The sequence below is a fragment of the Lytechinus pictus genome, chromosome 7, assembly GCF_037042905.1.
Source record: "Lytechinus pictus isolate F3 Inbred chromosome 7, Lp3.0, whole genome shotgun sequence".
Lineage (NCBI taxonomy): Eukaryota > Metazoa > Echinodermata > Echinoidea > Temnopleuroida > Toxopneustidae > Lytechinus > Lytechinus pictus.
Genome location: NC_087251.1, coordinates 20412613 through 20438814, shown reverse-complemented (window position 1 = coordinate 20438814; position 26202 = coordinate 20412613). Strand labels below are relative to the sequence as shown.

The 26202-nt window shown below is 35.2% G+C and overlaps 1 protein-coding gene across 1 annotated transcript; it reads right to left on the bottom strand.

Annotated features, from left to right (window-relative positions):
* Positions 1–713: 713 nt before the first annotated feature.
* LOC135154611 (protein mesh-like) lies at positions 714–16829 on the bottom strand. Its single transcript, XM_064101389.1, has 10 exons — positions 16703–16829; positions 11163–11498; positions 10751–10918; positions 8671–8833; positions 8178–8305; positions 5003–5311; positions 4575–4709; positions 3581–3743; positions 1816–2079; positions 714–760 (listed from the first exon to the last, which is right to left on the bottom strand). Exons 1-10 carry the CDS (start codon positions 16787–16789, stop codon positions 714–716), a joined length of 1800 nt encoding a protein of 599 aa, XP_063957459.1. The 5' UTR covers positions 16790–16829.
* Between the last annotated feature and the right edge of the window lie 9373 nt (positions 16830–26202).

Below are 26202 nucleotides of genomic sequence, written 5' to 3'. Positions count from 1 at the left end.
GATTTGTATTACCTCATACATTGCTGAGTATCATATAGGTATAAGCTTATCCCGTTTGATTTGTATTACCTCATACATTGTAGAGTATCATACAGGTATAAGCTTATCCCGTTTGATATGTATTACCTCATACATTGCAGAGTATCATACAGGTATAAGCTTATCCCGTTTGATTTGTATTACCTCATACATTGCTGAGTATCATACAGGTATAAGCTTATCCCATTTGATTTGTACTACTTCATGCATTGCAGAGTATCCTGCAAGTATAAGCTTATCCCGTTTGATTTATATTGCCTCATACATTGCAGAGTATCCTACAGGTATAAGCTTATCCCGTTTGATTTGCATTACCTCATACATTGCAGAGTATCCTACAGGGATAAGCTTATCCCTTTTGATTTGTATTACCTCATACATTGCAGAGTATCATACAGGTATAAGCTTATCCCTTATGATTTGTATTGCCTCATACATTGCAGAGTTTCCTACAAGTATAAGCTTATCCCTTTGATTTGTATTACCTCATACATTGCAGAATATCCTACAGGTATAAGCTTATCCCTTTTGATTTGTATTACCTCATACATTGCAGAGTATCATACAGGTATAAGCTTATCCCTTTTGATATGTATTACCTCATACATTGCAAAGTATCCTACAGGTATAAGCTTATCCCGTTTGATTTTTATTGCCTCATACATTGCTGAGTATCATACAGGGATAAGCTTATCCCATTTGATTTGCACTATCTCATACACTGTAGAGTATCAAACAGGGATAAGCTTATCCCGTTTGATTTGTATTGCCTCATACATTGCAGAGTATCGCACAGGGATAAGCTTATCCCTTTTGATATGTATTGCCTCATACATTGCAGAGTATCATACAGGTATAAGCTTATCCCGTTTGATTTGTATTACCTCATACATTGCTGAGTATCATACAGGTATAAGCTTATCCCATTTGATTTGTACTACTTCATGCATTGCAGAGTATCCTGCAAGTATAAGCTTATCCCGTTTGATTGATATTGCCTCATACATTGCAGAGTATCATACAGGGATAAGCTTATCCCTTTTGATTTGTATTACCTCATACATTGCAGAGTATCCTACAGGTATAAGCTTATCCCGTTTGATTTGTATTGCCTCATACATTGCAGAGTATCATACAGGTATAAGCTTATCATGTTTGATTTCTATTGCATCATACATTGCAGAGTATCATACTGGTATAAGCTTATCCCTTTTGATTTGTATTACCTCATACATTGCAGAGTATCCTACAGGGATAAGCTTATCCCTTTTGATTTGTATTACCTCATACATTGCAGAGTATCATACAGGTATAAGCTTATCCCGTTTGATTTGTATTACCTCATACATTGCAGAATGTCACGTAGGTATAAGCTTATCCCTTTCGATTTGTATTGCCTCATACATTGCAGAGTATCATACAGGTATAAGCTTATCCATTTTGATTTGTATTACCTCATACTTTGTTGTACATACACACATTTATAGTTATTCTATCGAATGACAAATTAAATCAAACAAATATTGTATTGCTGTTTTGAATTGTAATATGTGAATTAAAACATGTGATGGAGAGAGAATGGTTGAATTGGTGATTTCAATGAGCTAATAGCACTAAATTATCTCCCTTTTTCTACAAAATTTCGACCAGATGTCCTTACAAAAGGAACAATATTACAGCAAAAATGCTCCTTTTGTGTGATTTTGAGCAGTCCATTTTTGGTCTTTTTGTCCAAATTGAAATAATTTATTGTTGTATATATATATATATATATGCTGATCCAATCCTTACCCAATGTAAAAGTAGCAGTGAAATCAAACGTAGATCCATTATTGACCGAAACATTTAGCGGGATACGTCCAGTTTTGAAGAATGTGGGAGTAACACACACTGCAGACGTGGGTGAAATCACTATTCCAGTGATCACTTTCTCATCAAAGCGACACTTGATGATGCTGGTAGAGTTGAAACATGCGCCTCCAATGATCACTTCAGTTCCTCCTAACGTACTCCCAATCGATGGATTTATCGATAATTTACCTAGAAGAGAACAATTGATGTCGATGAAATACTTTCCGCTGATTTAAGGTTAAAACACCTGAAGAAAGAGGTACAATCAAGCACAAGTTTAAGAATTAAACGTAACTTCCTCTTAAACCAATCAGAAGCGCGCATTTTAGAATTTTCACATGATTTTTTGAATTGCATTTTGTGTGCGCGCGTGGGGTTTAATGTGTATATTTGTGTGTGGATGTGCGTGTGTTGGGTATGTGTGTGCGTGGGTGTGCAGAAATGTGTGCGTGCTTGCATACACGTGGAGGTGCCGTGGCCGAGTGGTCTAAGGCGCCTGGCTATACATGGAAAGTTCGGGGTTCGATCCCCGGCCGCGGCACCGATGCCCGTGAGCAAGGCATTTAATCTACAATGCTCTTTTATCCTGCTTTCAAATAAATGGAAATGCCATATGCATTATTGGTAACTAGGTGTGCATTTGTTTAAAAAAAATACACTCTATTTACCTAATAGTGGGTAAAATGGAAACATGCATGTTGGTTGGGTAAAAACATTTTAAAAACATTTTTTTAATCCAAAACATTTTTTTGGTAAATATTACGCAATTTTGCGTTGAACATGCAATTTGCCATGGGCGAAAATCCCAGGTGTGCATCGGTGGAAATCCTAGGGGGGGGGGGACGTGTCCCCCTACCAAAAAAAATAGTAGGGGGACACAATATCAGATGTCCCCCTACTATTTTTGGTCTTTTATAATGGAGAGAAATACATCATTCACAATCGAAATAATACACGTATTTTGACCTTACACTCTGAGTGAAAACTTGTTCTGGGGGTAAAACAAATAACCTGCAAACATGCATGTTCCTTTTTACCCAACATCTGGTAAAACATTTCTCAGTGTTTTAGAGTGTACGCATATGAGGAAAATATGCGTTTGTGTAAGCGAATGGGTGTGTCAGAAAAATGAAAGAGAGGAAAAAGAAAGAGATAAGGAGGAAAAAACTGAAACGAGAGAGAGAGAGATAGGTGGGTGGGTGGACAAACCAATGTCTAAATTTTAGAAAAAATTTCAAGGATAATCACGACATTGTTGCTTCAAAGGAACTTACGAAGCCTATAATGATAACTTAAAATCTATACGAATTCTGGCACTGGCAGCAAGTAAACATTTCAAGGGCATTACAGAATGTGATTCCGGATAAGGTAAACACACGCTTTTTTGTGAAAAACATTCAATTGGTTTTCGAATGACAGGGTCCATTTTTGTCATAATTTGCTTGTTTCATGTATTTTACTTCAACCGGAAAACTACAATGGGGGATTATTTAAGATATCGACGGCGGTAGTATGAAAAATCCATATTTTTCCCCCTTTCAATTAAAATCATGCTTGGATAAAAATCAAACAATCTGAGGTAATTGTATTGCGGGTATCCTGCTGTGCAAATAATGATCGAATGAATCGTAAAAATTATTTCCCCTACACATGAGTGGAGTAGATTAATGTCGAATTAGAATGTATTTACCGAAGGATTTACAACGGGATTGTGCAATATTCTCTGTGTCTATTCTGAATATGAATATGCCAGGAATTCCAATGTTGGTTCTGTTGTCGATATTCAATACATCTGGAGTATAAGATCCATCTAAGACATGCGATTTCACCCCATCACCAGCATTGAAACCAACCTACAGAAAAAATATCATATCAACAATAAGGTTATGATGAAAATAATCTAGTGGAAATATATATAGAGCAAAAAAAGGTAGGATAATTATCCCAACATCATCAACACTCCGAAGATTACAGGATCTTCTCGTGGTTGGAATTGCATTCCTTTAGCAATGTAATCAGTCCAAGTGATGTATTTAAATGATATGAATTTTAATCAAAACAGTAAATTTTAGAAAACAATGACATAATCAAGCTTGATATTTGCAGCATCAAAACCGAAATATTCATACGAAATGGAATAATATCATAAGAGATAATGTACAATAATTAATGTGGATGGATACACTGTAAAAATGAAGTGCTAATTTAGCACTTACAGTGCTTGTATAGTGACTGCACTACGAGTGCTGATTTTCTAGTTCAAATTTAAACTAGAAATTCAGCACTCGTAGTGCAGTCACTATACAAGCATTGTAAGGGCTAAATTAGCACTTCATTTTTTAAAGTGTAGTGATAGATTTTTTCTTCTCCTCCTCCTCCTACTTCTCCTCCTCGTCCTCCTTCTTCTTCTCCTTCTTCTTCTTCTTCTCCTTCATTTCTTCTCCTTCATTTCTTCTTCTTCTTCTTCTCCTTCTTTATTTCCTCTTCTTCTTCTGCTTCTTTCCATTCTTCATCATTTGTTCTCCTTCTTTTTCTTCTTCAACCAACAGCACTACTATCAACTGATGATATATATATACAATAACACGAACATCAAATTAGGCCATTATTAAACGTAACATTTCTACACGGTTCAACTAAACCAGAAGCTTCTCAAATGAAAGGAATTGCCTTCCATGTATTACCTGAGCTTCATTCCCGCCAAGACCTGAAGCATTGCCACCTTGATTGACACCAGTCGTCCATGTGATATCACCGTATATGAACAGACTCAATGATATACTCCCATCAGTTAGTAAGACTGTCTGAAACGAGTTCCTCTGTGGAGAGTGATAGAAAATCACATATAAACATAGGATACTAGTATTGTTTCAAATAGCTCTCTCTTCTATTAAATCCTTTTTTTATTTAAGAGATTTTCAATTCGGTAGTTTTTACCGAAAAATAGTCAAATCGTGTTATCATTCTAAAGTTATTGTATTGATTAACAATGCATGAATATCATATAACGAAATAGATTAATCAAAGAATTTCATTCAAGCAATTGGATACACGTTTGTTGTTTATTTTTATAATCGTAGTCTCACCGACTACAAATACTAAAAAAGCTTACCAGACGATCATACTGGTTATCAACGGGATCTTGATAATATGACACACTTTCCCATGTCACTATGAACATCCAGGAAGATTGAAAATTCTGGAGTTCCATAGATGATGTCCTCACAGAGGCTTCAGCCCGTTCGAATGCACTATCACTACTATTGACGCGGGAAACATTACGGTAGTAAATTATGCCACGGTCACTGGTTATGTCTACGTCTGCCCAGAATGGAGCGATAAAAGGAACGTCGACCAGTGGGATGGAGGCATTGATGTTGGGCTCATCTTGTCCAAAGAAAATAACACCGTTGTCATTCACCTGGACACGGAATAATCGGGATTTTTTTTATTTTCATGATTGAGTCCCATTTCTGCTTTTTTTTTAATTTCATGGATACAAAACGGTGCAGCGGTAAAAGAAGGAGAGGAAGGGAAAGAAATGATGATGATGATGATGATAATAATAATAATGATAACAATAAACATGATGATGAACATCTTAATAATAATGATAAAAACAATAATAGTAATAATAATAAAAAATATAATAACAATAGTAATGATAAAATTATAAACATATGATAATTTACCAATAAAGATGGTGTAATTACTAATCAGTATTGCCCGAACTAGAATTTCCGATAAAACGAGAATTGCTGCCACAAGCCGAGTTCAAATATATTGAATAATATAAATTGAGGGTAGTGCTTGTATATGGAACCCGTCATGAAACATAATGTGAATGAAATCACCATGATATCTCCTTGTTACTGTATGCCGATTGTATGATTTAACAATATTGTACGTCAAGTGTAACGGCACCTGACATATTCAAGTTATATCCTTTTCAATTGATAAAGTATTATTGCATTCGACCTCTCCGATCTCGGTAATGTATTTTGAAGAATATCATGATTCGTTTGAACCCACTATTCGCAGATTTCGCATCTTTTTATAGATAAAAAACTAGAATAAATGAATGTAACCTATGATTTGAAGAGTTGTCAGGATACAAATGGGCGATTCCATGCTAGAAAAATTAGCCATTTTCACAACATTTTTCATCCTACTGTCTAAACAAATGAGAAACTTCAATTTGTTTAATGGTAATAATAAAGTACTGTGGGTAGTCATGTAAAAATATGACAACCAAGAAATATATGTTGTCCATGGGTGAATTAGAGATGAAAATGTTGTGTGTCGTACGGGACATTTCTGAGTCCCGTACGACACACAACATTTTCACCTGTAATTCACCCATAATCAAACATTTTTTGTTGGTTATCGGTTTTTCACATGACTACCCATTATAACTTTATCACTGACAAAAAAGAACATTTTATCACGCAATTAGCATTCAGCTAAGACACTGGAAATTGTCGTCGAAATGTCACGACACGTATGGAATCACCCAAATAAATTGCCTGGATGACAGATTATATTACAAGAATATACTCTCGGAAGAAGTTTTCACATGACTACCCCCTATAACTTTATCACTGACAAAAAAGAACATTTTATCACTCAATTAGCATTCAGCTAAGAGACTGGAAATTGTCGTCGAAATGTCACGACATGTATGGAATCACCCAAATAAATTGCCTGGATGACAGATTATATTACAAGAATATACTCTCGGAAGAAGTTTTCACATGACTACCCCCTATAACTTTATCACTGACAAAAAAGAACATTTTATCACTCAATTAGCATTCAGCTAAGAGACTGGAAATTGTCGTCGAAATGTCACGACACGTATGGAATCACCCAAATAAATTGCCTGGATGACAGATTATATTACAAGAATATACTCTCGGAAGAAGTTAATCATGATATAGAGTGGAAAACTAACGAAGGAATTAAAAAAGGATTTTCGTCAATTATTGTCACAATGTAGATCAATAGTTTTCTGTAAACATATCCCTATCGTAACACGATCGAATAGACTTAGCAATGTAGTTAGGATTTATCTGTAATTATAACAGAAACTACATGGGGAGTAAATATCCCTTGCGACAAATAGGTCAGAACTTGTTTTATCCAATTATACAACTGCCAAATATTCCTACACTACAGATCTTTTGAACCCCCCCCCAAAAAAAAAAAAAAAAAAAAAAAAACATGTGCCAATTTATGTATTTATCATTTAATTCATACGTCTTAGTAGACCCCCACGATGAGCGCGTCTGTATTATCGACCTCTACCCAGCGTTGCCATTTGGGGATTTCCATCCCTAAATTTTGAAAATCTTTGAATTTTTACATGCCTTTGGGAATGAAAAAAATAGGGGCTTAGGATAAATTTTGGGATTTTTGGTCCACTTTAGGGTATTTTTGAAGGTTTTGGTGAAAAACAATAAATTCAGTAAATTAAATAAATTCAGCACTTTTCAGTATTGTAACTCTAATACTATGATCTACTGTAGATAGTTAATGCATAGAATGAACGTCAGCCATAGTTGATGAAACCAGCTCTATGGCATCAGCGCATGTCTTACGCATTTCAACCGATGAATTCAATAAACTGAACTTAGTTGTAAGATACAATGGTAGTGGTGCCAATCTACATTGCATCGAAACCTTTAAAACAAAGTGTGAACAAACGAGCACACATAAACTAGTTTGAGGGCAATAACTACACTGTAAAAAAAATATTGGGTATAATTTTTACCACCACGAAGGTAATTAAGTGTCCACCTAATGTTGAACAGTGTTTTATCCAATGCAGGAAGCATATTGTCCAGAAAGGTTAAAAAATAAGCGGCAATTACTTTAGAATGGGCAAATTTTCATCACACTGGATAAATAAAAATGCCCAATGTTGGTTGGACACATAATTACCCTAATGGAGCACTTTTACCCAATATTTTTTTGGAGTGCATGATAATAATTAATAACAGTTTTTTTTTCAGAGTTTATTTTGATTTGAAAATTTTGAAGATTTGGGGATATTTCAAGTGCCTTATGGTATTTTCTTCAGCTTGGACCTGGCAACACTGCCTCTCCTGTATAAGAACGTTCTTGCCGGATAATAACGATTGATCACAGCAACGGTCTTTATTGCCAAATGTATGACGTTATTTTGTTATGGTATAATATATATGTAGGTGCAGTGTTTTGTGTTCCGTGCTTTGATAATCTAATAAATAATATAAGATGAACAAATTTGACGATAAAACACTTACTCTCAGAGTATCCCTCACTGATCCATAGAATTTAAATCCTTGTCCCGTCAGAATATCAGGTGTGTTGATATCGTTCTGATTCTCTATCCTCGCATCACCCATCCCTGGGCCATAGGGAAGGAACAATGCTGAAATAGAAAGGAGCAAGATAGACTTCAGAATTATTTTAATCATTCTAACATGATTGATGTTTCTGCTGTAATATTTGGCCAACATTTAATACATTCACTTAAAGCCTGACATGATGAACCCTCTTACGCGTTAAAGCCCCTTACTCCCTAACTTGCTACTACGACAACCTTTACTCTTTCGGATCACGGGATATGAATACAGCTTGTCTTCATTTTTGCGGGATTATTCTTATTAATAGATTGCCTGATCTTTAATCTTGTGCATACAATCAAAGTGATCACATGGTTTGCAAACAAAGAATCATTAACATGCAAAATGTACATTTCGGGATAAATCTAAATTGAGTTTGGTAGATCCATACCTGATATAGGGATGAATGGTTCTGTTATTGTTGCTCCGTCAATTCTAAAGATGAATCTCCCAGGAACGTTTATGTTACTCTTTCGATTAATATTAATGATTTCTTGGGTATTAGATCCCTCCAGGTGGTAATAATTCGAATTATCACCAGCACTAAAACCAGCCTGAAAAGAAATTGAAATAGTTTTCTCATCATTTTGATTCATCTTATTTGAATAAGTTTTGACCCCCAACGTTTTACTCTTCTAATCCTTTATACTACATGTGACTTTGTGTGTCCAAAAGTTGTTTCGTTGAGGACGAAATGGAATTTCTTTTTTTTTACAAAATGGTTTTAGAGGATGAATTTAGCGACTTTACATCAAAGATCAATAAAGGAGAATGGAGCCTTGGGAACAAGTTACCGTACATGAAAACATATAGAAAATCAAAGAAACAAATATATGTAACTGAGAAATAATGAATATAGAAATATAAGAAAGTTATGACATGTATGATAACTTGAAAGTCGAGATCACAATATGATGTGAACATCCTCGCATTGACAATGCGACCAACATGTGAGATATTTCAAATGTACACTCCCTGATTGCTTTATTACATATTTTACTTACTTTATTAGGTATTTTATTTTCAAGGAAGGACATAACATTGGGTCGTGTGGTCTAGTGGTTGGAGCATTGGACTCATAACCGTTAGGTTGTGAGTTCGAATCCCAGCTCTTTCATTGTCTCCACTTTGATAAAACCCAAGAGCAATTTCAGCTGTCTTTGAGGTCAGCCACTATGACCGGTTAGCTAAGACGTTTTATAGATAATTGGTTATGAATCAGCTTGGTATTATACCAGCAAAAAGCTATCATGTCGAGTTCTTACGGGAGTTTCCATTACAGAAACAGGAATATAGCATGGACAAAATGTTTGTACTATATCATTTGAAAGAGCATAAAGATGTTTTGGGGTATATTTTCAGTGAACATACTAGGGGAGAGTTGTACTTCTGTGACATCACAAATATTGGTTGCATTGCCAATGGGAGATCTCTTTAGCATTTTGTAATCCCAACATTCAGATGCCCATAACTTTATGTTATTTGTTCATTTACCTCAAATTTTCAGTAATTTTGTGGGTTTTTGTTTGTTTTATATAAGCTAATTTTTCCAAGGGTTTCATTAACTTATCACTACGGACCTTTCTTCCGTTTTCAAAACAACTTTGTAAGCATGAAACTGGTTGAAAATTTCAGGTTGTAAGCTATGTTTGTAGCCTTCTGATATCCAATGACTATATTTGTCATATAAAAGTTTGAGTGTTCCTGTACACTCACCCTTTCAAGTGTTCCCGTTTTAAAGGGGAAAAACATATAACAAAGGTATAATTCAAAGAATCAATGGAAGAACAAATATTATATTTACAATTTCATAACATTGAGTTTTCCCAGAACTGCAGTACAATTCACATTGTTTGACAATTTAGAAAGCTTAAGATAGGCTTCAAACAACGGTATCGTCCTATTTACCATCTTACTGCACCATCCATGGACACAAATAAAGTTTTCAAGCAGTGGAGCTATTGTAATACAAATATAACATTACATCATTGGACGTAAAACTATTTTCAGTTAGTTATTGATTCGTTAGATAAATTATTATTTTTATTGTTATTTTTAATGCCTTAAAATAAATGCAAAAGGAGAATAAACCTGTGATAATCGCGAGAGGGGTTTACAGTACACCATGTGGTAAGTCATATCTAGAAGGACTAAAGAATTAGATAGAGGTAGAAGGAAAAAAAGGAATAGGCGAGAAAGTAGAGGTTGAAATGTATAGTTTTTTTTAAGTGAGTGTATTCATTAAAATGACTTACAAATCGAGGACATTTTAAGCATGCTTGTCTTTTTAAGTTATTGGACGTTTGGAGAAAGGACGAACGGTTGAGATGTACTCTAAGGTATAAATATGGATTAAGTGGAAGTAATGTGCTAGCATGCATGTTGTGCGTGGATTATGTCATGTATTTAGAAGAGAGTGCGTGTGGGTGTATTGGTGGAAGTGATATATAATAATGTTTATGTATACCTACCTGAGCTGGATAAATTCCTTCTTGTCCATCACTTGCTTCAAACACTGGATTCCCGTTCTCATCCAACATGTCTTGTAGCCAACCTGTTGTCCAGGTAAGGCTTCCGTAGTTGAATATGCAGAATGAAAGCTCCCCATCGGTAAGCAATACAACTTGATATGAGTTTCGCTACATAATAATTAAACATAAGCATGTGAAAGCAATGAAACATATTTTTATCTTCGATAGAATGTGAACTTTACCCTTTTTTCAAATTATTAGAGAATTAAAACAGTCGGCCAAACATTTTCATCCCATTTCGATTTATGGCTTAATATTGTTTCAGTGTCAAGGCTCATATGAAATATTACAACATCATGATCGAAATTAAACATCATTACATTGTAAATCAAATTGAGGAGAAAATGCTTACTAGATGTGTATACATCTCATCAACAGATAGTGGATTATAAAATCCTAATTCATCGAATGTCACGACGAATAACCAGGAAGTCTCGAAATTCTGCAACTCCATGTACGACGTCCTCACGATATCATCAGCCATACCAAATGCCTCATCGCCACCGCTACCCTCACGCGATACGCTTCGGTAAGATACGCTGGCGCCATCCAAAGTCGGATCAGTGTCTGCCCAGTATGGTGTAATGAGGGAATATTCTGAACCCTGCAGAAGCACGGGCTGTGGCTGGACTCGACGGGCTTCAATGGCTACGCTACTTTCCAGATACATGACTCCGTTATCGTTCACCTGAATACAAATGCAAAAAATAATGATAGGAAGCATTAAAGATATTAAATATGAGGAGGGTGTTTCATGAAGCTGTTCGTAAAGTTACGCAAGACTTTTGACGCACTACTGGGACATGTTCTAAGGTCATAATCAATTACAAATAGGGATATCACATAGCATAAGAAAGGATCACCAGTCGTGCGTAAAGTCATTCGTATCTTTCAAACAGCTTTATGAAACACCCACCAGATATTGCTACTTACCTGCTATTCACTTCATAACTTGACATTTATCCTCTCTTATTCATCCTCCTCAATATACTACACGTGCCGGAATTGTTCCACAATCTAAAAGAACCCAGAAAGAGAAGGTCATGGGGTGATAGAGCATTCTTTGCCGCTGCACCCCGTCTCTGGAACTATTATCCAATACACATTAAATCTCATCCTCTCTTCTCATCTTATCACTCATAATGTCTCTCAAAACCCTAGTAAACTCCCTCCCCTTATGAATTGCAATATAATGTTTATTCATGTATGATTTCATGGTTTTTTTTCGAATTTACTGTTTATTGCGTTGGATTTTTGAACTGTCAGGTGCCTTGAACATTCCATGGAGTGAATATTGGCGAGTTAGAATTGTAGTTATTATTTTCAATATTAAATACCGTACTACAGTGCGTATAAAAAAAGTTTACACTTTGAAAAAATCCTGTAAAATTATACATTTGTAATATCCTGAAGATTTTTCCACATTTTAACATTGGTACAGATCCATTTAAGCAAATGACGATATAACTGTCGAAAAATATTTCTGCTTGAGTGAGCGCCACTTACTTTTGAAAAATTAGTGAAAAATTACTTGCGCAGAACTTTGAAATAGTTATGCGAATAAAAGTAGACCTTAATCATGAAGAACACGTGGAATTTAGCTAGTAAAATTGATTTGAAGATATCTTTTACCTTTCTTGACTTGTTTCCTTTGCCCAAAACACCTCAAAAAGTGCATTTCACCCCACCCCACTCCCCCACACACCGAGGCCATCGTGACGATATTTGCTTTACACTGAGCTGTGATTTACATGAAATGGCTTAGGCTTGATTTTCATTTTGTTAATCATTGTCAAGCTTGGGAAAAGTGTGGAGAAACAAGTATTAAATGAAAAATGAATTGTAAACCCACTTTAAATGATAAAAACTTTGTGAAAAAATGCTGGAGATGTCTGATATAAACTTTTGTTCAGATTCAGTTATGTCCTCAGATCCAGCTGGCACAAAAAGGGTAAAGGTTGTGCTTACTAAGTGTTGAAATTTCAATTTGGGTGGCAAAATTGTTACAAAATGCTTGAATGTATCCGTTTTATTTCAATTGACTAAAAGTGCAAGGGAAACGTATGAGAAATGTTTAGCAGGGTAAGTTTGATTTTGCCCTTTCCCCTTGACACAGCGGTGAAAACAAGCATTTCTGCGCAAACAGATTTCTGCGAGCTTTACAAAAATGGACAGTGCTCACTCAAGTGTAACATTCCGTCAAAACTTTTACTTTCATTGGATAGATGAGACCCAAACCCAACATTATATGTGAAAAAATTACCCACATATTGTATATTTTTTAATTCCCAGGGCTTTTTCAAAGTGTAAACTTTTTTTTGATACGCACTGTATATCAAGCATTTTACTTCATACACTCTAAAAGTATATGATAGTTACCATATAAACCACTATCAAATAATCTGCATCCGACATTGGAAAAATTTATCGTAATAAAAGATGATTTTACCACAGGGAAATTACCAATGTACCACCTAGAAAGAATAAAAAAAAATTGTCACTCCTTGATACGTTAAGGATGAACACAATCATTATATTGAAATTGTTAAAGGAACTGTTATAGGAACAAGTTAGCTGTGAGTATTTAATATTATGTGCACCCCAAAAATTGGTATTTGCTGTAATAATCTGGATTCACTATAATCAGAAATTCATTTTGTTTTGCAGTATCATACTTATCATACTCTACTCAAAATAACATTGATCGGCTCGAATAGTTCAATTGACTTTTGACACACTCATTTCTTTTAATCTGATTTTTTTTCGCAGTGGACCTTTGTAATAAAATGTTGCGCGAATATAACTTGAAAACTATAATGATTTCTTTTACATCTCCTAACAGGAGGCTCCCTTAAAAAAAGTCGGTTAAAAAATGTGTTTAATTAGTCTTATGTCGAATCTTTATACAGCTAGCATTTAAATAAGATGTACTGTAAGTATTCAGAATTACAAATTATCATGTACACGTACATAGGCGAACTATAAGATTGTGTTATTAGCTTTTTATATCAACTACTTGTAGTATCTCCTTAGCTCAGAAAACTAAACCCAGTGATTTAGTGTTTTAAGATAATTTGCATGAATAAAGGCACATTAAATCATCATCCCCGATACTAAGGATGTTGCTTTTAGACAATATGTGAAAAGTAAATCACATTATAGATTCTGGTTTTAAACACCACAAGGTAATGTTCGTGATAGATTCTGGTTTTAAACACCACACTGTTTACTTGAGAGACTAGCGAGCTGATCTTTCAAGTGAAGAACGGTGATCAAAGTGTACATGACTTGTTATGTGTATATCGAGTAAGAGCGAAATAAAATGCACCGCTCGGCCTCTGTGGTGGAAGTTCCGTGGCCAAGTGGTCAAAGGCGCCTTATTAGACACATGAAATGATCCCCGGCCACAGCACCTATGCTCGTGAGCAAGACATTTATTAATAATGCTCATTTATCCTACATTTAAATAAAAGGAAATGCTAGGCATTATTTGTTTTGTTTTGTTTTGTTAAGTATGCTGCATGATGTATCATCTAGATAACAATTTGTTATACAGCGTACAAGCTAATCCCAAAAGCATAGATAAGCTACTTAGATTTTTTTTTAAATAAAGAAAGAAATTAGTCACACGAACTTTCACTTAATAAGTGACATGAATGCTAAGCTTCGGAAGTCCCACCGCCTTCGCCAAGAAATTTGCCAAAGTTGCCAAAGTTATTCCGTTACACAAAAAAGGTGATCGATCAAATCCTTATAACTACAGACCGATTTATATTCTTTCTTGTTTATCGAAGGATCTTGAAAGATTAATCCATAAACAGCTCGTACAACTTTTAAATTGTAATAACATTATCACTTTGGACCAATCAGGCTTCCGTCCTAAACATTCTACCTCAACCGCCCTAATCAAAGTCACGGATGATTGGTTAATAGACCTTGATGATGGAAAATACACTGGTGTGGTCTTCGTTGACCTCCAAAAAGCTTTTGATATGGTTAACATTCAATGTCTACTTGAAAAACTTAAAAGAGCTGGGATTAAAGAAACGAATTTGAACTGGTTTCATAACTACCTTTCAGACAGAAAAATTGTAACGTGTATTCATAACTGCAACTCTGAAGAACTACCAATCAGGCATGGGGTTCCTCAAGGATCGATACTAGGTCCGCTGCTTTTTATAATTTTTATTAATGATTTACCTACTATTTTCAAGTCATGCAACATCCATCTCTATGCAGATGACACTGTGATTTACTTTTCTCATAAAGATCCCCACGTAGTTCAGTCAACGTTAAATAGAGAGTTGCTCATTCTTGATAGATGGATGGACTCGAATAGACTTAAAATTAATTATGACAAAACAATGTGCATGCTTTTTGGAAATAGACATATGCTAAAAAAACACAATGGACTAGATTTAAGAATTGATGGTCATACCATCAAACAAGTATCTTCGCTGAAATACTTGGGTGTGTATATTGATTCAGAACTGAAACGGGATGTTCATGTTAACCACTTAAGTGAAAAGGTGGGTCGTATGATTTCGTTCCTCCGTAGATTAAGTAAATTTATCAATAGGAATAATTTGAAAATTATCTATCAGAGCGTTATACTACCCAACTTGGATTATGCTGATGTAATATGGCAATCTTCCTATGACAAATATACAGATCAGCTACAAAAGTTGCAAAATAGAGCTGGTAGAATTATCCTTAATATTAATAATCGGTCACATGTTTCTACCGACTCAATTCATGAAATAATGGAATTGCAAACCCTGAAGTCTAGGCAAAACTTTCATATTCAAACAATGATGTTTAAGATCCTCCATGATTTGGCTCCCAAATATCTAACAAAATACATATTTTACACCTCAAGACCTTACCATTTTCGAAAAAATAATTTGTGCCTCCCCAAACCCAGAACTAATTATTGCAAACGCACATTTTTCTATAGGGGGACTAAGTTGTTTAACAGTATCCCAGATAATATTCGTAATTGTATGACCTTAAATTCTTTTAGATCAGCGTTGTCACATTTGAGACATTGATTTTTTTTTTTTTTTTGGGGGGGAGGAGTAGTAGAGTAGGAGTAAGCAAACTGATAGTGATTTTTCTCTCCTTTCCTTCTTTCTTTCTTTTTTCTACCTTTTCTTTTCTTTCTTCCTTCATTTCCCTCTTTTATCTTTTCTTTTTTGTTCTCATTTCCGCTCCCTATGACTCTCTTTTTACTTGGTCCCCATGGAAGACCAGCCGCACATATAATTGGTGCAGCTGAATATGGGTTATCCAACCGTCTCTTGTCTTAAGTTTGATCTTTTAACTTTCTTAACATGTTTCAATCAATCATTTTTTTTTCTTTTCTTTTTTAATCAATGTTTAGAATTTATTTCATTTTGTATGTAGATGTTACTCCTTGTATCTCTTGTATATATATTGTTATGCATTTTTTATGACGGAAATAAAACAAACAAACAAATCTTTTTTTCAGGACCGAAAGGAATTATCATAATCACACGCATATTGAAACCTGTGCAAATTCACATTTCCCTCAATTTCAAAACTGTGTGAAAAAAGTACTCGAGCTGAAATCAATCAATCAATTTAAGTGAAAAAATATATACATTAAAAGGCCAAAATAAACTGGTATGAATTCAATAGAAAATTCCTTTAAAATATTTTTTTGTAAAAATAAAGTGCGTAAGAGGGCAAGTGATAATAAATACAGACCCCTCCCCCCAAAAAAAACCCAGTAGAGTCAGGTTCATTGATCGCCTGATCAAACATAAATATACCCGTTCAATCCAGTATCATTCGTGTAAGAATTTGTGAGGATTATTGAAAACAAATCTTTTGATTTATTTTTTCAATGAAAAAAGATGATTTACTTACTATGATATTGTCCCTTTGAGAACTGTAGTACTTAAAACCCTGACCGAGTGCTATATCCTCAGTTGTACTTATGTCATCATCCTTCATTAATATAGTATCATTTGCATCTGATCCATATGGAAAAAACAGCTCTGAAAGAATAAAACGAAGTATATAATAAAAAACATTAATGCCATTTCCAATATTCAATATGATATAAAGACAGTAATAATGACAATGATAATAGTTATAATGATTATCAAGATTATTCGAATGGTTAAAAGGATAATCTTAAAATATGAAGAACAACAATAATTGCTAATCATACTATAAGTCAAAATATTTATTAATCTTTCTTGTTTGTCAATTTTTTTTCAGACGAAATCCTTCCCCTTTTTTTTGGTTGTCACATTTCGAGGAAAAAGGCTTCCTTTTCAAAGAAATCCTGAATCTGTGGCTTATTTATTTATTTATGTATTTTGTATTTTTTTTAACAGGGTAGCCCCATCAGAAGTAAAATATTGTTTCATTTGGGGTCCTGTACATTTATTTATTTATCTATTCATTTGTGGTTTTATTTATACAGGGTAGCATTGCCAGTTTCAGAACTGCCTTCCACAACGGCCCTGTCCGCGAGACATGCAATTTTTTAAAATCAATACTATTGAATCAGTTATGTTTACACAATCTATCGCACAATTACATATAAATATACATATCTATACAAATATGGAACTCAAAAGAATTGAAAAAAAAAAAACAGAATAAATATTTCTTAAAATCTTAGCAACGAATCAATCGGTTTTGAGATAAACGAAACCCCCTACACAGAAAAAAAAACGATTTTGAAAAAAGGGGGGGAAATACATTTAGGATAATCGGGTGCAAGATTTTTCAGGCATTTATATACTTGGAATATTTTATGTTGATTCCATCGAATGGGCAGTTCTTGCCACTTTATTTCTCTAAACACATCAACTATGTGAGTACGTATGTGCACCCAGAATCATTCTAGCCATTCTATTTTGTAACTTTACTACTTTCGATGAGGTATTTGACATGCAACATCGCAATAATCTAGAAGTGGCATCTTCAAAATTTCATTTGGTAAAACCGGTTTTGCAGATCGTCTTAAGACCCTATTCTTTACTGGCTATATAATCGGCGTGCTCTTTCCATACTAATTGCTCATCAGGCATGACACCGAGATATTTAAATTTCCTCACTCTCTCAATAAGCTGATTGGAGAGCATCAAATCCATATTAGAAAATACTTAAAGCTTTTTTCGAGTGCCTACATAAGTTTTGTTTTCTTTGAGTTCAGTGTCAGCTTATTATTGGTAAACCATTTTTCTGCTACCTGCAGACCAACTTGCATATCATTTTGTAATTCATCAACATTTTTTGCTCTAAAAAGCAAGACGGTATCATGTGCATACATACTTTGCATTCGAGTTCAGTGAAATCCAATGGAAGAATATTGATGTAAATTACAAACATTAACGGCCCTAATATTGAGCCTTAATGCACTCCAAAGGTAATCTGGGCAAATTGTGCTCTCTCTTCTAAATACGATCTGAACGACTCTATTTCACGGCCTTTGACACACCAGCATGATTTTTTAAAATAATTTTTCTAAAAGTATATGATGGCCAACTGTGTCAAATGCCTTCTTCAGATCAACAAAAATTGCTCCAGTGACAAAACCGTGCCTCTCAAAATGTCATCATTAATATGTATGCAGTTTGGTTTGAGTGATGCGGTCTAGAACCAGATTGCTTTCGTAACAATATATGCTTTCTTTCATGTCTTTGGAGAAATTTGTACAGTTGATTTTTAATATGAACTGCTCTTTCTACAACAGGAAGGACGGTCGTAGGTCTGTATTTTCCGATGTCTTCTTAATCACCACTCTTATAGACTGGAGAAACTTTTGCTATTTTCCATTTATCAGGAAACGTGTTTACATAATATGAAACGAAAAGAAAATGCAAGTATATACAATACAAAGGGGGAAATCCATTTTACACGAAAAGTTTACACCAAATAAAGGCATTGTGTAATATTTCAGCAGCCCTTTATGAACCACGGCCCATATCTTAATATGTTCAAACATAATATTCTGGGGACATATCTCTTGTTATGCTATGTGGGATTCGAACATACTTATTTGTACGTAAACGGTTGGTTGATGATTTATGATAATACTCTCGGTCTTATAGAAGCACTTAATTCATGTTCAAGGTAATATCGAGTAGGAATAGGAAAAGATCAACGTGATTTTCTGTTTGGTAACTCCTTAACAGAAAGGATTAATAATGTTTTTAAAGATCTCACAGAATCTATGTATTATTCCGGAGGGCTTTCTTTACCCTATCCACGATAGCACCTGTCCGTCAAAGTTACCGCCAAGCAAATCGACTCAGTCATCAACTCTGGCGTACTGTAGTCACATAGCCATGGGAAATTGGGTTTCTGCTCATCAAATTTGTCTTGGTCAGAATTATCTTCTTTTTTTTTTAGTGAAAACAATTTTCTATATTTTTGTCTTATTTAGCTTTGTTATTTTGCTTGTAAAATTTTCTAGGGCAAAATCACCTTCATTTATGAGGGAAAACTTTTTTTTTGCTTGTCCTATTTTTTTCCTTCAAATAACCAGCACCTTCTTATGGAGTTCGTTCCCAGACCCATGACTATAGGGAATTTGAAGAAAAAATTCGAAAGAGGTATTTTATCCTTAATTATTGGTTGGTACGTTCTTTTTTTTTATCAGCATTTTGAGATTAGCGCTTCATTTTACCTCGCCCTCTTCGCTCTCTCGTTAACTTTTTCCAACATAAAACATCCACTGACGGCATTATCAGTGGCAAGGAGGCGACCGCATCCTTATCACTTTTTTTGCAAGTAGTGAAAATGAAGGAAAAACCGGGAAAAGACAGAGAGAAGAAAGAAGATTACCAAATAGAGAAGACTGTTCTGGGTCGTGTTAATTAATAATAATCCATCATTTTATTAAAAAATGTTTTTAAAAGGTTTAAGTTTTGTAAAGTTGTGAGGTTTTTCTCAATGTTTCCATGTATCAGATTCTATAAGGATATAGTGGCTTAATGGTTTTTCCAAGGCTTTGAAATGTTTTATGAGTTTCTAATATGTTTCTTAGTTTTTAAGGATTTTCTCCAAAGTGATATACTGGGTTTTCTATGGAGACTTTGCAATGATTGTAATAAGCATAAAGTTTTTAAAGGTTTTCATCATAATCCTTAAACGCATAAAATGTTTAATAGTTTGATAATACATAATTTTCTTGTATAAGAAAGAAAATAGAAGATATTTCGGAAAGAATGAAGAGTTAAGTGGGGTTTTCATGAAGCATAGTTTTATTTTGAACATACCTTAAGCTTATACGGACTGATTAAGGTTTCTCCTTTAAAATACGTTTCCGAAGCATATAGAGTTTTAGTCTAGTTCAATATTTTAAACTTAAGAACACTGTGAGAAAATTTATCCTTAAAATAAAAGAAGTTCCTGCAGCAGAGTCTCGCGAATACCTGTAATCTTACCAGATTGCGTAATCTTACATTATATCATGTAAAATTACAGGAAATTGGTATTTGGTGTATGGAACCTTACAAATTTCTTTTAATAAAACACCCTTTTCCCCTTTTTAAAAAGACCTGTTCTGTTAAATTGCTGAGAAATTCTTGTCTTATATGAATTTACAGATTGATTCTGTTATTGCTTTCTGCAAAATCTTCTTATTTTTCTGTAAAATCCGGTTTTTTTTAACAGTGTATAAGGTTCTTAAGCCCCATGTAGCGTCGCCATTTCTAACCACCTTACTCTTAAAACCAAACAATTAAAAAAACGTATCTTAACTTAAATGTCTTAACCTTGAAGATCATTATACTTACGTTAGAACCCTACTCTCAACGAAAACATTAATTACCCATCATTAAAACCTAAAGACATCTACCCCAAAAGATTAAGTAGAATTTGATTCTTAAGAAGTTTGTGCTTTACTAAGATCCGTATGCTAACCTAAATTATTATGCTTAACTAAATCAATGTGACAGCGTGCAACTGCAGTGTAACTGGGATTGACCGCCAATCTCAGGTGTCCAGCGCAATCTTCGCTGGAATGCACCTAATGCCCCTTGTTGTGTTGCATTTTTACTTATGCTTACACTCTTCAAAAAATAAAATCAAAATTTACAAGGTAACTCAAGAGGGGTATAATTTTCAATTCAATAATATTGGTAGATTATTTTCAAAATTGATTTCGGCAGGGAATACTATTTTTTTATAGGAATTCTAATGAATGCCACATTGATAGGATATCTTGTGACATTTTGGTATATCGTTATAAGGGCGAATCGTGCTCTTTAAACTGAAATTGGCCCACATGACCACATGCAGTCCATCTTTCCAAAAACGAACAAACAACAATTTTTAAATTTTAAGGGTGTTATTTTGCACTTTTTGATAATCTTTTAAAATGGAGTCTTTTGTTTGTAATCATTTATGCTTATCAAATTATGAACGAAATATTTGATCGATTGTAATTATAATGGCATGTAAATACATAAAAAAAGAAGATGACATATGAAAAAAATAGTGACCTAATAGCATGTTCATCCTCAAATTATTTTGTATAATATTTACATTGTATCGTTACTGATTTTGAAATGCTCTGGAAAAAGACTAGATCTACTTTGCACAATCTCGCACCCAATGTCTGAATTTACAACTTTTATACTTTAATTTTCTCATCAACAACAAATATTTTACATTATTCCCAATTAAATTGTCAGTATTGATGAAATATTTCCATAGACCAGGAAGTTATTTCGTCTACAAAAATGTACTTGTTTTAGTCTTATTATCTAGGGAAGGCGGGGCCAGGCCAGTACCCATTTTTGTTGGTACGCGTTTCACCCCCCCCCCCCATCCCCTAGTACTTTGGAACACCGCGGTACGATATCGTAAAGTTCGCAGCCAGTTTTTAGCGGGATACAAAGAAGAAAAGCTAAAGTTCGGTATTTTGTGCTTTAACAATAGACAGGCATACCGTAGGATAATAGAATGCCAAATCTAAATAAACAAAGACTCTAGACATAGAAGAGTGGAAATGTCATAAATAATTTCCGAAGAATGAATGCACGTATAACTGAAAGACGTTGTTCTATAAACAACAAGCTTTATAAGCATATGATTTCAAGTTTGTCACGGCGCACAGTGGGCCGGGGCGAAACGAAAGTGCGCCAAAAGTTATTTTGGGCAATTTCAGATTTTTAATTTTTGTCATGCCCAGCTGAAAGACAACACTTTGAAGAATACTTCAGCAAAATATTTCTTTCCGAAATTTGCATAAAGGTTGTTAATTTCCTACCTCAAATCGTAAAATGTTACATTTTGCGAAATGCCGCGTAAATGACAACCTAGTTGAAAAACAGGCCATTTCACAGGTAATTTTTCATAAAGAAATCTGAAATGGCTCCCACATAATCCTGATGTATTCTTTTTTCGTGTGAACGGGTTCTTAGTAGATAAAAGACACCTTTCAGGAGGTTTATAGGATAATTATTCCTCGAAATAGGCTGATAATCCATGTTTTTTGCATTTACATAAGAAACGTTTGTATTTTCGTAAATTTCCGTCTAAATTCTATCAGCATCATTTTCCCCGACGTCTAAGCTTTAAGTCGATACCAAATTTAGCTGCCCGTTTTTGCCCGTTTTTTATGTTAGAGCCAATTTTACTTGACATATCACCCCCAAAACGGTCATTTTTATACCGCGCAGTCATCGCAGCGCACCGTACGGGGTGTACATTGCCGTTCATTTTTGCACGGCGAGCCGGGACGGCGAGGACGATTCCCCTTCCATTTCATAAAAATTACATGAATTCCGGGTATAATGTAAACAAAATGATGGTTGATAACGCATATAAAGGCTACCCACCCCTCTTCCAGAGATAAAAGTTACTCGTAGAATAATTTCAGCCAAAAACCCTCCTCATAGTGATACATTCGAGGTGTTATACTCTGTGTTTTACCCAAGTCTACACAGTTTTATAAAGCACGGTTAATATTTTTCAGATTTTAAAGTATTTTTTTCAAAACTAATGATCATTTTGATGCCATAAAATTATTTTCAGGATCTCATACACACTTTTTAGGCATGTGAGAAGCATAAACCAACATTCACTCTGGTTAATCTTGAAGTAACACATAACACAAAGTTTATATATACACATTTTTTAGCGAAATTTGTCTTCTCACAGATAGGTTTTGAGTAGCCAATCAAAATTTGATACAAGGGTGATGTCATATCGGCTTTAAATTATGTTCAGTCGATTCTACGCCCAAACAACATGTTAAAGTAAAAATTTAACACGGAATATAATTTTGGCGCACTTTCAACTCATTCTGGCCCACTGTGCGGCGCGCCGCCGCGGCGGTGGTAGAAAGCATGTTGAATTATGATAATAGGTAAATGAGAACAGAAAAATCGAAATGATTTTGTTTTCAATAGTAAGTGCACTGCACGTACTCTTTCAATCAGGAAAATGTATTTATTCATCCATTTGTTTACTCTGAGGAGTTTGCTGTCCAATTGGTCAAAGGTGAACCACGTGATAAATCGTAGATTTATATTTAAATTATCTAGAGTATGCGCAGATTGTAATTCAATGTGTTGCTATCTTTGGTAAAAGTTATTTGTATGTATGAAGGGGGCCCTATGTCCGCACAAGTTAAGATTTATCATGAATTTCTTTTTATTTCACAAAGAATTTCAGTTTATAATGTTCCGCATATTTTTATGAGTAAGTGTGCCAAGAAATTGAAAGAAATATATTTTCTTGGAAAAAACCTCAGCCAGTCATTTTAAGATTGAACAAAAACAAGTGGTACATATCGGGCAGTCTCGCCTGCATTACGCGATTCAATATAGCAGCAGTGCTGACTTTGAAATCAAATATTGAATAATTATTCAGCAAGAAAATATTCATATGATGATAAAATACTGCCCAAAATGAACTTTGACCATGATCATGTGATCTAAGATGTGTGCAAAACAAGCATTATACTTGATTACCCCAGGGACGAGATCTATTTTCATGAACTAAACTGTCTAAGTTATGATGCCAATTCAACAAATACCCCCAACATGACCAAAATTCATTGACCCTAAATGACATTTGCCCTTGGTCATGTGACCTGAAACTTGCACAGGAATGTTTAGTGATACTTAATTGCTCTTATGTTTAAGTTTTGTGAACTAGCTCCATAAAAATCTAAAGTAATGATGGAAATTCAACAAAAATCCCTAACTTGCCCAAAGTTCATTGACCCTAAATGAACTTTGACCTCGGTCATTTGACCTGAAACCAAGACAGGATGTTCAGTAATACTTGATTACCCCTATGTCCAAGTTTCATGAACTAGGTCCATATACTTTCTATAAGTGAAGATGTCATTTCAAAAACCTAACCTTATAGGTAAAGATTTGAATTGATGTTGACGCCGCCGCTTCCGTCGGAAAGCGGCGCCTATAATCTCGCTCTGCTATGCAGGCGAGACAAAAATGGTGGCCCATGTCTGAGCACCATTTCTCTTTACACACGATTCGGGGATTTCGATGAGAAATGCCTGAAATTCCTTATTTTTCTACCATTTTCAGTCGGACTTTCTATGTATTGCATGTATAAAGTTTGTGGTCGTGGCGTACAATAATCGAGCAGATACGCGTGTGCGAAGACTTGGTGACTGCGCAAACTCGGGGGACCTTCCATACTTAATAGGCTTTTTTGTTGATTACTGCAGCCTTGAGAAGACGTGTTTTTACTTTGCTCTGAATATTGTCAACAAATAGCCGAAAGTACTTGGAAATAACTGTTAAATTTTAGATCGTATGAAAGCTGATTGGACAACAAAGAAAGTGATGTGATTTTTATTGGTTGACTTTTGAAGACTGCGACGTTATCGTCGGTAAGAACATTAGTTTTTCGTCAATTTTAATATTCAATATTTACCGTGTTTACACTTAATCAGCATTTGAATCGGCTCGCGGTTCTGAACCGCGAGCCGATGCAGCATCGGCTTTTTCATAGCGTGTAAACGCGAGTAACTTGCATCGGCTCGCGGTTCAGAACCGGCAATTTGCACCATCAAAGTAGTAGGTTCTGAACCGCGAGCCGATGCAGAATCGGCTTTTTTACTACGTGTAAACAGAAAGCCGATTCTGCAACGGCAATTTGTGCGCATTTCATTTACTTTACTATTGTGACGTAAGTGTAAGCGCACTGATCCAGCATTGTCTTTATTATGACGTATATTGTTGGTGTGCGTATCATTTCAGGTTTTTGCATCAGCTCGCGGTTCTGAACCGCGAGCTGTAACAACGTGTAAACGCAGTGCAAGATAAACCAAAAGCCGATTCTGCATCGGCTTTTGGTTCTGAACCAAATGCCGATTAATACCGTGTTTACACTTAATCGGCATTTGGTTCAGAACCAAATGCCGATGCAGAATCGGCATTTGGATTGCGTTTACACGTTGTTACAGCTCGCGGTTCAGAACCGCGAGCCGATGCAAAAACCTGAAATGATACGCATACCAACAATATACGTCATAATAAAGACAACGCAGGATCAGTGCGCTTACAATTACGTCACAATGGTAAAGTAATTGAAATGCGCACAAATTGCCGGTGCAGAATCGGCTTTCTGTTTACACGTAGTAAAAAAAGCCGATTCTGCATCGGCTCGCGGTTCAGAACCTACTACTTTGGTGGTGCAAATTGCCGGTTCTGAACCGCGAGCCGATTCAAGTTGCTCGCGTTTACACGCTATGAAAAAGCCGATGCTGAATCGGCTCGCGGTTCAGAACCGCGAGCCGATTCAAATGCCGATTAAGTGTAAACACGGTATAAGTGTAAACAGTAATTGTTTGAAAATCAACATCACGCGCGAGATACTAACGCGCATCACTATACCGTGTTTACACTTAACCAGCTTTTGAATCGGCTCGCGGTTCTGAACCGCGAGCCGATTCAGCATCGGCTTTTTCATAGCGTGTAAACGCGAGTAACTTGCATCGGCTCGCGGTTCAGAACCGGCAATTTGCACCACCAAAGTAGTAGGTTCAGAACCGCGAGCCGATGCAGAATCGGCTTTTTAATTACGTGTAAACAGAAAGCCGATTCTGCATCGGCAATTTGTGCGCATTTCATTTACTTTACCATTGTGACGTAATTGTAAGCGCACTGATCCAGTGTTGTCTTTATTGACGTATATTGTTGGTGTGCGTATCATTTCAGGTTTTTGCATCGGCTCGCGGTTCTGAACCGCGAGCTGTAACAACGTGTAAACGCAAACCAAAAGCCGATCAAGTGTAAACACGGTATGACTTTACGCTAAAATTTTATGTAAACACGGTATGACTTTACGCTAAAATTTTATGTTCAATGATATATGCCTGATTTATTGGCAAAATATATTTTTCATATTAACGTTATATT